Raw genomic sequence first — 11,486 nt, forward strand, 5'->3', positions numbered from 1 at the left:
AAAAATTAGCCAGGCATGGTAGTGCATGTCTGTAGTTGCAGCTACTTGGGGGACTGAAGTGGGAGGATAACTTAAGCCCTGGAGGTCAAGGCTGCAGTGAGCTGTGATTGTGCCACTACACTACAGCCTAGGTGACAGAGCAAGACCCTATGTCACAGAAAAAAAAGCCATGTCAGAGCTAAAATATCTCAGAATTCATGAAATTTCCATAGTGTTCATTTATTTAGAGAAAAGCATTAAGCAGTCCATGAAAAAATGTTAGGGTCATCTTGGTAAGCCGCTTTAGTAAGCTACATTAGCCATTAGAGTCTTGACTTAAGTTATATTTCAGTTTACCTAAGTTGAGAGAATGAAAGTTTTGTTTCTGCAGGGGCATTTTGGTTGAAAGAGCAGGTGAGATTTAGAAAAGATCTCAGCAAAGGTGCTGCAGGGTTGAAAAGGAGTGGACCATCATTCACCGTGCACTCTGATTAGCCTGGTGCATCATGGCCAGGGGAAGGGCAGAGGTATCGAAGTGTCAGGATGTCTCTAAGGGGACAAGAGTTATTAGAGGAGGTGAAGAGACAAGAAAGGGCACAAAAATCTGCCTTTATTTATTTCACAGGCTTGCCAGTGTTGAAGAGTGTTAAGTTATAACTCCAAGTAATATTCTTCAGTGGGATTTGATGAGGATGAGGATAAGCCTGTCTCTTCATGTAAAGAAACTAAGAATAACAATTGCTAGTCAATAAGAAGAGGTCACTGTTCAGCTTTGCCTTCTCCTCTGGCCAATCTAGGCAATTGGCTAGATGGATAGAGAATGTTAGATTATTTTTGCTAATTTATTTAGAACTACTGTTGGAATAAACCATTCGGATTAAATACAAAATGCAGACCAGGCATGGGAGGTAGCATTGCTTTCAAATTAGAAAAAGCACTTAGTTAAGGTAATAAATGAAATGGATTTTACTTTTTGTGAATTATACTTTTGTGGAAAGTCATTAGCTCCTTTCATTACAAAAGGCAAGAGCATAAATCATAGAACTTTCTTCTTTTTCCCATCCTAATAAAGACACAACTTTTAAGACTCCATCTTGATCACAGTTTTAAGGAAAAAGCTACCCTTGAAAGGGAAAGAGGTCAAAAACCACTACTTCAGGGTAGAATAGGCACTGTTTAAAAGTAAACAAACAGTTCCCTTTTGTTTTACTCTCTCAGTTTCAAAAAGCAAAAACAAAACACACTGGGAGATACTTTAATTGAGATTGTCGTCCTCCCTTGGCAAGGACACATTCTTCTTCAACTTGATAATAATTCCCTTGTTTGGCTCAACTGTGTGGTTTGCATCTTGTACTCATGATGTAATTGTGTCAAGAGGACTCTAATGAGAAAAAAAAAATTGGTCTCAGAGTGAATAATAAATCCACCATCTATCCTGCACACTTCATTCACAGCCCTGTTTTCCCCCCTAAGGATCCAAGCCACGCTCAGAAGCCTGTTGACAGTGGTGCTCCTCATGCTGTTGTTCTTCATGATTTCCCAGCAGGTAAGGATGTAAATAATACAGTAGGAGAACCACAGGATCCAGGAGTAAGTCTTTCTTCCTGCCCTGGGGTTAGCCTCTCAAGGGCTTCCTTCTTCATTTTCTGTGCCTGTAGAGTCCTAGACTAGAGAGGTCATCTTATCCAGGACTCCACTTCAAGAAGGGTCGATTGTACCAGGCATTCCAGAAAGCTTAGTTGTATACCCTTGCCTTTGAAGCTCCCTGAGAAATAGAGAGAGAGAGAGAGAGAGACTGAGAGACTGAGACTTTCCCTTACAGATGAACATTGCAAATTGCCTACTAGTCACAAACTCTTTAACTCTTTCAAAATAGTGGCTACTAATTAACAATTGTAATATGACTGGGCATAGCGGCTCACACCTGTGATCCCCGCACTTTGTGAGGCCAAGGCAGGTGGATCACCTGAGGTCAGGAGTCCAGACCAGTCTGACCAACATGTTGAAACCCCATCTCTATAAATACAAAAAAGCAGCTGGGCGTGGTGATGCATGCCTGTAATCCCAGCTACTTGGGAGACTGAGACTGAGTCAGGAGAATCGCTTTAACCTCGGAGGCAGAGGTTGCAGTGAGCTGACATTGTACCATTGCATCCTGGGCAACAAGAGCAAAACCCTGTCTCAAAAAAAAAAAAAAAAATTAGTAATAAAGTTAATTCTAACATAATAACTGAAGTTCTTTTATCCTCAAAGTTGTCTCAGCTGCTACTTACCTATGAGAGCAAAATATTTTTTTTTTTTTTGAGACGAGATCTTGCTCTGTCGCCCAGGCTGGAATGCAGTGGTGCAGTCACTGTAACCTTGAACTCCTGGACTCAAGTGATCCTCCTCCCTCAGCTTCCCCAGTAGCTAGGACTACTGGGGTGCCACTACACCTGGCTAATTTTTTTTTTTTTTTTTTTTTTTTTTTTAGGGACATGGTCTCGCTATGTTGCCCAGGCTGGTCTTGAACTCCTGGCCTCAAGTGATCCTCCCACCTTAGCTTCTTAAAGTGCTGAGATAACAGGCATGAGCCACCCATGCCTACCCATAATATAAGTACTTTTATAATAATTTTTAAAATACCCTCATACCCAAGGCTACAAATAAACTCCTGATTTACTTACAATCTCTTTTTATCCACTTGATAGGCTGATTTTTATTTTGGTATGGGTATACTTATTTGCTTTATAAAGAGTTATAGTACTCCCTTAGTTAATATTTGAAATTAAAATGATTTGTAAGCATGATTGAGAATAATAAGAATATTATACCATGTCTATAAACTTTTTTCATTGTTCAGTGTGTATTCAGCATGGGTTTATATTGGCACAGTAGGAAACATTTGCTAACACAATAGTGTTTTTATTCAACCATTTCCCATCAATCAAAGCATGGTAAATGTAACTAGTTTGGTCTTTAAAAAGGGAGCTCATAACAATATCCAAAAAAAGAATAGCATTTTTTAAGTCAATTTGATTAGTATAATATGTTCTCAGAATCAGTGGAACGTAACTGCCTCAGTGGACACAACTAAATGCTACTTTGTGCCTTTATCAAATCTGCAACCAGGATAATTCATCATACATAACCATAATTTTATATTACAGAGCAAGTTGATGATTTGAACCTCACTTCTGGAGAAATTGTTTATCTTCTAGAGAAGATAGATACAGACTGGTACAGAGGGAACTGTAGAAAACAGACTGGCATATTTCCTGCCAACTATGTCAAAGTGATTGTAAGTGGATTGTATTTGTTTTAATTTAGTCATATACTCAGTGGGTTCTATGTGACTTGTAGGTTGGAAAAAATAACTAGAAACCCAGATTCTAGTTCTCTCTTTTTCATTGATTCATTTGGCATTTGGAAAACTCAAAAGTAAAGATTTGGTCAACTAGATGATGGTTAATTATTATATTATGGGGTGTTAGAACTTAATGCCTAAATGCTATCTGAAATCCTAAAGTGAAAGACCACCACAGATCAACTGGTAAATCAGCTGTTCTGGGAGGGTTGTTAAGCACTTAAGGATATATGGTAATTCTTTGAGACATTTAGTGAACATGAATTGAATGATACTAGATTATCTTGTAGAGGTGTCCTCTGAGGTTATGGTACCACTTCTTTTCTTTGGAGTACATTTTGGTTTGGGTTTCTTTCATCTTTTCCATTCTTATTTATCTTTGTCTTTTAAAAAAAAAAATCTATTTGGGAATACAGAGGTATTTGTATTGTAGATAGTGGTTCATTAATGGTTGTGCCCACAAAATAATTTCTAATCTGATTAGAATAATTATATTAAAGTACCAGAATTTTCTATACCCTCACAGCCTAACTTGTGAAAGCATTCCTGTGTGTGAGAGCTGTGTGTAAGCCCAGATGGCTGTGAAATATGGGGATAAAATCAGACAGCCCTCACACATTTGTATCATTGGAAGAGGATGACTTCGTCCCTGATATAACTTACGATACTATGAAATACCAAAAAATCTAGCTTAACTGCATTAACAGCTTATTTGGAAGGAAAAAGTAAACAAATTCCATTACATCACAAAATTAGAAAACAAGACTAACAGAAAATCTGAATTCTTCAAATAGAAATGAATTTGAATCTCTTGGATTATGAAGGGTAGGCATTAAAATTTGTCTAGTTTATCTATGCCTTGATTCTTTGAAGAAGTTCAACTACATTCTCTAAATTAATATTAAGAATAATGTTTGTTTTAGCACTCTTCCTCATTTTTCTTCTGCCCGATGTAGCAGTACTTTAAAAAGCACAATTACCACACTGAAATCAATCACACAGAATCTGCCACATTATTGGTGTGTTATTTCTAAGCCCACAAGTTTAAAAAATTGTTTTAAAACTTCAAACCTTTAAAATTCATCAAGAAGGCACTGATTTATTTAATATAAACCTCAAGCTTTAAGTAGTTTTAGATTGCATGCATTATAGCCAAATGTTTTATGGCAACCCAGCCTTCCTCTACTGAGCCTTGTAAATAAGATACTATATTAAGTGCTTGGCTGGGCACAGTGGCTCATGCCTATAATTCCAACACTTTGGGAGGCTGAGGCAGTAGGATCACTTGAGCTCAGGAGTTCAAGACCAGGCTGGGCAACATAATGAGACCCTGTCCCCACAAAAAATTGAAAAATTAGCTGGGCATGGTGTCAGGTGTCTGCAACTCCAGCTACTTGGGAGGCTGAAGTGGGAAGATGGTGTGAGCGTGGGAGGGCAAGGCTGCAGTGAGCCATAATCATGCCACTGCCCTCCAGCCTGGGCAACAGAGTGAGACCCTGTCTCAAAAAATAAATAAAATAAAGTGCTTGCCACTTAGTAGATGTTTGCTAAATACAGATTCCTTTCTTCCTTCCCTATTCATGTTGAAGGGGGAAAATGTTCCAGTTATAAATGTGAAGAGAATCCACAAGTTGTTTGCTTTGTTTTGTTTTGTTTTGTTTTTTGAGACAGTCTCGCAGTTGTCGCCCAGGCCAGGCTAGTCTCGAACTCCTGGTCCACCCACCTCAGCCTCCCAAAGTGCTGGGATTACAGGCTTGAGCCACTGCACCCGGCCCAAGAATCCAAAGTTTTATTGAAATATTTTATCTTGGGGTCAGAGAAGCATTGCAGGGTTCTACCAACACTTGGAGTAGGTGTGGTAGAGCTAATGCATGGCACTGTGAATGCCTAATGCCTGATTTCTATCTTAAGTCCTTCTCAGCTGCAGTTTTCAACCTGGAGAATATGGGATAGAGCTGGCAGGGTGTGGCAGCTCACGCCTATAATACCAGCACTTTGGGAGGCTAAGGCAGGCAGATTGCTTGAGTCCAAGAGTTCAAGACCAGCCCAGGCAACAATGGTGAAACCCTGTCTCTGCTAAAAATACAAAAATCAGCCGGGTGTGGTGGTACATACCTGTAGTCCTAGCTACTTGGGGGAGGTAAAGCAGAAGAATCACTTGAGCCTGGGAGGTCGAGGCTGCAGTGAGTTCTGATTGTGCCACTGCACTCCAGCCTGGGTGACAGAGTTAGACCCTGCCTCAAAAAAAAAAAAGGACAAAGAAAATTCAGTCAGAATTAGAGTGATATTAATGTGGTTATTCCAGCAAATAAGAGAATTGATTGGCTACTCAAGGAAGGCTACTTCACACGTTATACTTTTTTTTAATCCAAATTCAGAATTTTTTTTACCAGTTAGCACCTGTAGTTCCTCTTAGTCAGATTAACACCTAGCTAAACAAATCCATTTCAATCATGCACTTTCTAATTACTTAACCTTAAATTTATCTGACGAAAATCTGAAAAAAAAAAAATTGTTGCCTTGATTTTGTCTTTACTAGATTGATATTCCAGAAGGAGGAAATGGGAAAAGAGAATCTGTTTCATCTCATTGTGTTAAGTAAGTTTTATTTGTGTTCTTTTGCACAAAATACAAAGGAGATAACCATCTATATCGTGAAGAATTATCAAGCTTAAAACACTCCAAGGTCAGGCATGGTGGCTCAGACCTGTATCCCAATACTTTGGGAGGCTGAGGTGGGAGGATTGTTTGAGGCCAGGAGTTCAAGACTAGCCTGGTCCGCACAGCAAGAACCCCTCTCTATTATTTATTTATTCTTTATTTTAAAAGAAAACACTTCACATGGTGATTATTCCGATTCTCACTGTGTCTTTTTAATTACAAAGAAAACTTGTTTAAAAGGTGACAATGGGTTAAAATTCTGATAAAAATGCATCATGAGCATGCTGATAGAAGCTTACCTAAGCAATTCTGCAACATCAATGCAGGACACAGAGAAAGCAGCAAAGCACAGTCTATGCCAGTGCTTCCTGCAGCCTGGCCTTAGCATGAGCAGAGATAGTTTCATCATTTACTGCATTTTATTTTGGCCTTCTGGTGTTATCTACCCAGTTTTTAGAAGGTTCAAGTATTTTTGTCATGAGAAATAATTAAATCCTGTAGAAATATAAATCCTACAATAATCCTGCTAGACATTTTGTATTTTTTTGTTTTTAAGAAGAACTAGAAGAAAATGAAGGAAGAGTTGAGGACCTTTCCCTGAATTTATATGCCCTTTTATGCGTCGCTGTAACTCCTTTGTGATTTAAAACACTGCCACAATGCAACTTTATATTCCAGTTAAATGAGCAAATTAATAGAATTCATTACCTGCTGAAGACTGTAAACCTGTCTATGAATAGGTCAGACATAAGGAGATGCTCCCAGAGGACTTTAGAAAACACAGGCAAAGGTTATCACAAATAAGAAAACTTCTGATCCACAGTAGTTGAATTCTATTTCAGATTCAGTTTTTCTCTATTTTTAAGCAGCATATACTGTGTCTCAGCAGGTTGAATTTGAAGTGGGCTTTTACAGTCATTGACCCATTGATCTGACTTAAATCAGAATTCTGTTAGAGCTAGAATCAACCTTTTCTCTTTAGGCAATTGCTTCTCCTTAGCCTGTTGCTATTGAAACTTCCTTTCTAAACCCTCAAATTTAGGGATTAGTATTAAAGCACACCTTCTAGAGACACGATTTTATCTCTGCTTTTATCTTATTTTCAGTCAAAATTGCAGATCATGTAAGGATTGTCTCAAATGTCAGAAATGAAGCCCTTTTAAAGGCGATACAAAAATCGTTTTTAAAGGCAAGAGAGTTAGGTCCAAGACTGTGTGTTATGATATGCTGAGTTTCTGTTTTCTTTAAACCTTCTCCTAGTTTTTAAGGCCAACTTACTGATTAATTGAGCATCGACTTTGCCCAGCTGATGCCCATTGCATTCTGCCCTGATTAGTAGTCAGGAAATTTGATGACTTGCCCTGAGATTCTCAGGGTTAACACTCCTCAACTCAGTGCATTTATGATTGAAAGGGTTCAGACTAGACCATGGATTGCTGTGGCCCAAGGATACAAACATATGGAGACTGGGGAGTAAGATGATCAAAAGACACAGCAGGGTAAACTAACCACCCAGCTGCGTGCACTCTGTGACCTTGAGCTTTAGCCTTTTTGAGCGAATAGGTTCATATCTGTTAATTAAAAGTGTAACTTACTGTTTTTCATGGAATAATTTCAAATTAGCCTAGCATACCTTATTCCATGGTAAACCCAGAATAAATACTTATTGAAAGACTGAATGAAGGTTTTTAAGCATTTTAAAAGCACTCTCTAGTCTAATCCACAAAAATGTGCTCTTCATTCAGAGGCTCAAGATGTGTTGCTCGGTTTGAATATATTGGAGAGCAGAAGGATGAGTTGAGTTTCTCAGAGGGAGAAATTATTATTCTTAAAGAGTACGTGAATGAGGAATGGGCCAGAGGAGAAGTTCGAGGCAGAACTGGGATTTTCCCCCTGAACTTTGTGGAGCCTGTTGAGGATTATCCCACCTCTGGTGCAAATGTTCTAAGTGAGTACAGAGAATTTTTTTTTGTTATGTCATGTCCTAATTCAAATAAACCAAATAATAGCATTATACTTAAGCTGTATAATAATCCATATTGCCATATTTTTAAGGTAGAAGGAAAACTGATTTTAAAATGAGAATTTGTGTGGGATGGATATTATTTGTGGGCATCTCTCAAAGAGCTGGTTTTGGTATTTTAGGTAATTAGCAATAACTTCATATAAGAAATGGCAAAGAGGCTGGGTGTGGTGGCTTAGACCTATAATCCCAACACTTTGAGAGGCAACGGTGGGCGGATCACCTGAGACCAGGAGTTTGAGGCTGCAGTGAGCTATGACTGTACCACTGCACTCCAGCCTGGGCAACAGAGCCAGACTCTGTTTCTAATAAATAAATAAATAGCAAAGACTTTTAAACAGAAATGAACTATAGACTGTTACTAATGTATGTAGACTATAAATAATTGTGCTTACTTTACAATTAACTGAACAAGCTCAGTGAAGGTAGTACAGGTTAAGGCAACATAGGCAATACATGAAGAGACTGGAAGAGACTGGTGTGGAATCCCAGACTCTTCACTCCCACCCCAACCATTTATTTTTAATACTATATGGCCCTCACATCTAATGTTCTGACTTCCTGTGTTTTTTTTTTTTTTAATGTAGGCACAAAGGTACCACTGAAAACCAAAAAAGAAGATTCTGGCTCAAACTCTCAGGTAGGCTGCTTGAACAGATGACTATAGTGACAGCCAGGTTATTAAGAGAATATAGTATGAATTAATTTTTCAATTCATACAACAAATGTTTATAATAAATTACTTAGATGGTTAATATATTTTATATAGAGAGCTCATACAAAGACATGCAAACCCTGATAGAAAATGAAAACAGATGCTGGGCACAGTGGCTCATGCCTGTAATCCCAACACTTTGGGAAGGCAAGGTGGGTGGATTACCTGAAGTCAGGAGTTCGAGACCAGCCTGGCCAACATGGTGAAACACTGTCTCTACTAAAAATACAAAAATTAACCAGGTGTGGTGGCATGTACCTGTAGTCCCAGCTACTTAGAAGGCTGAAGCAGGAGAATAGCTTGAACCCGGCGGTAGAGGTTACAGTGAGCCGAGATAGCACCACTGCATTCCAGCCTGGGTGACAGAGCGAGACTTTGTCTCAAAACAAAAAGAAAGAAAATGAAAAAGAGACATGATTAGAGAGTTCATAAAAGAGGTACAATAGTGGCTAATATTGAAAAAATATTTAACCTTTCTAGTAATCAAGAAAATATATAATAAGACAGCAATAAAATACCATTTAACTTATTCAGTTAACAAAGATTCAGTGCATCTCAACACTAAACAAGCAATTATACGCATGTGAGTGTCAACAAAGAGAGAAAGTACACATTATTATCACCCTAAGAAAAGGATAAAAGCCGGGTGCAGTGGCTCAAGCCTGTAATCCCAGCACTTTGGGAGGCCGAGACAGGCGGATCACGAGTCAGGAGATCGAGACCATCCTGGCTAACACAGTGAAACCCCGTCTCTACTAAAAAATATGAAAAACTAGCCGGGCGAGGTGGCGGGCGCCTGTACACTCCAGCCTGGGTGACAGAGCGAGACTCCGTCTCAAAAAAAAAAAAGAAAAGGATAAAAAATGAGAGTTTGAGTCACAAAGATGAGCATAGTGCTAATATAATAATAAGAAAAAATTGGAAATGACCTAAATATGACCATTATTGGGAGAATGTACTAAAGCTATGAAAAACTAGATTTATAAAGTAAAATCATTTTTTAAATGTCATGAGAGGAAACATTATAGGGAAAGGGGATATAAATTGAATGTATAGCATAAAAAGACTGGAAGGAAATTATTCAAGTTATTAGTATTAAATTGCATCTAGGTAGTAAGATTATATACATGGTAGGTTTTTTTCCTCCTCCCAACTTCTTTTATTTTTTTTGAGATGGAGTCTCACTCTTTCGCCCAGGCTGGAGTGCAATAGCGCGATCTTGACTCACTGCACCCTCTGCCACCCGAGTTCAAACAATTCTCCTGCCTCAACCTCCCAAGTAGCTGGGATTACAGGCGCCTGCCACCATGCTTTGCTAGTTGTTATAGTTTTAGCAGAGACAGGGTTTTACCATCTTGGCCAGGCTGGTCTTGAACTCCTGACCTCATGATCCACCCGCCTCGGCCTCCCAAAGTGCTGGGATTACAGACATGAGCCACTGCGCCCGGCCTCCTCCATTTCTTTATACATTTCTCAACTTACCAAATATTTAGGAAAAATTGTTTCATTTGTATAATGAGAAAGAGAAAATAATGGGTTAAAATTTTTACACTTTGTAACATGACTCCAGAAGTGCTTAAAGGTACTACGAATGTGGTCCCTTCTGTTGTTTTTTAGTTTGTTGTTGTTGTTTTTGTTGTTTGTTTTTGTTTTGTTTTTTGTTTCATTTTGTTTTGTTTTTTGAGACAGGGTCTCACTCTGATGCCCAGGCCGAGTGCAGTGGCAAGGTCTCAGCTCACTGCAACCTCTGCTTCCCAGGCTCAAGCAATCCACTTCAGCCTCCTAAGTAGCTGGGATGACAGGCACACACCACCACTCCCAGCTAATTTTTGTCTTTTCTGTAGACAGAGTCTCACTTTGTTACCCAGGCTGGTCTCAAATTCCTGGGCTCAAGCGATCCACCTGCCTCAGCCTCCCAAGGTGCTAGGATTACAGGGGTGATCCACCACATCCGGCCTTCCATTGTTTTTTTGGTGACAAATTTAGAAGAGTTAAGCCTGATGGGATGATTATGTTTGTGAAAATGTCACTTGTAATTGGCCTGTGTGTCCCCTAATCCTTTCGTCTCTACCCACTGATAAAGTGCAACAGGAAGGAAACTGACTACAGTTCTCCAAAAGGAAACGTTCACATGGTTGTTGCCTGCATTTCTGGGGAATGATAAGTTCCATCCTTTAGGGTTGGTTACTCAGGTGCAGGAGCAAGAGGGCAAGGTTAGTGTTGTTTGCTTGCTTTTTGTTTTTGTTTTGTAAGCAATCAGTTATTGAGCACTTAAGATGTGCCAGGCACTGGGCTAAATGTTAGACATGCATTCTCTCATTTAATCCTCTTAGTAACCCCAAGATGAAGCTGAGCCTCAGCTAAGAGAAGCATCTTGCCCAGTGTCACGAAGTTAAGAAGTGGCAGAACTGAATCTGGAACACTTGCCTGGCTAGCTCCAAAGCCTTTGTCCTGGCCGCGCACTGTGGCCCACTCCTATAATCCCAGCTCCTTGGGAGGCCGAGGCAGGTGTATTGCTTCAGGCCAGGAGTTCGAGACCAGCCTGGCCAACATGGTGAAACCCCGTCTCTACTAAAAATACAAAAATTAGCTGGGTGTAGTGGTGCCCGCCTGTAGTCCTAGCTAATTGGGAGGCTGAGGCAGGAGAATTGCTTGAATCCAGGAGGCGGAGGTTGCATTGAGCCAAGATTGCTCCATTGCCCTTCAGCCTGGGCAACAGAGCGAGACTCCATCTCGGACAAAAAAAAAAAAAAAGCTTTTTC

General features: G+C 39.5%; 1 protein-coding gene across 1 annotated transcript in view; it reads left to right on the top strand.

Moving 5' to 3' along the window:
• Nucleotides 1-11,486, top strand: part of SH3D19 (SH3 domain containing 19) — a 75,365-nt gene that overhangs the window by 51,151 nt on the left and 12,728 nt on the right. Inside the window, exons 11-15 of the mRNA XM_011957264.1 lie at nt 1,453-1,525; nt 3,129-3,259; nt 5,865-5,923; nt 7,732-7,934; nt 8,597-8,649. Coding sequence (XP_011812654.1) covers nt 1,453-1,525; nt 3,129-3,259; nt 5,865-5,923; nt 7,732-7,934; nt 8,597-8,649 — 519 coding nt within the window. The remainder of the gene's footprint in view (nt 1-1,452; nt 1,526-3,128; nt 3,260-5,864; nt 5,924-7,731; nt 7,935-8,596; nt 8,650-11,486) is intronic.

This window comes from Colobus angolensis, unplaced genomic scaffold, assembly GCF_000951035.1.
Source record: "Colobus angolensis palliatus isolate OR3802 unplaced genomic scaffold, Cang.pa_1.0 Scaffold111, whole genome shotgun sequence".
In the NCBI taxonomy this organism is placed as follows: Eukaryota; Metazoa; Chordata; class Mammalia; order Primates; family Cercopithecidae; genus Colobus; species Colobus angolensis.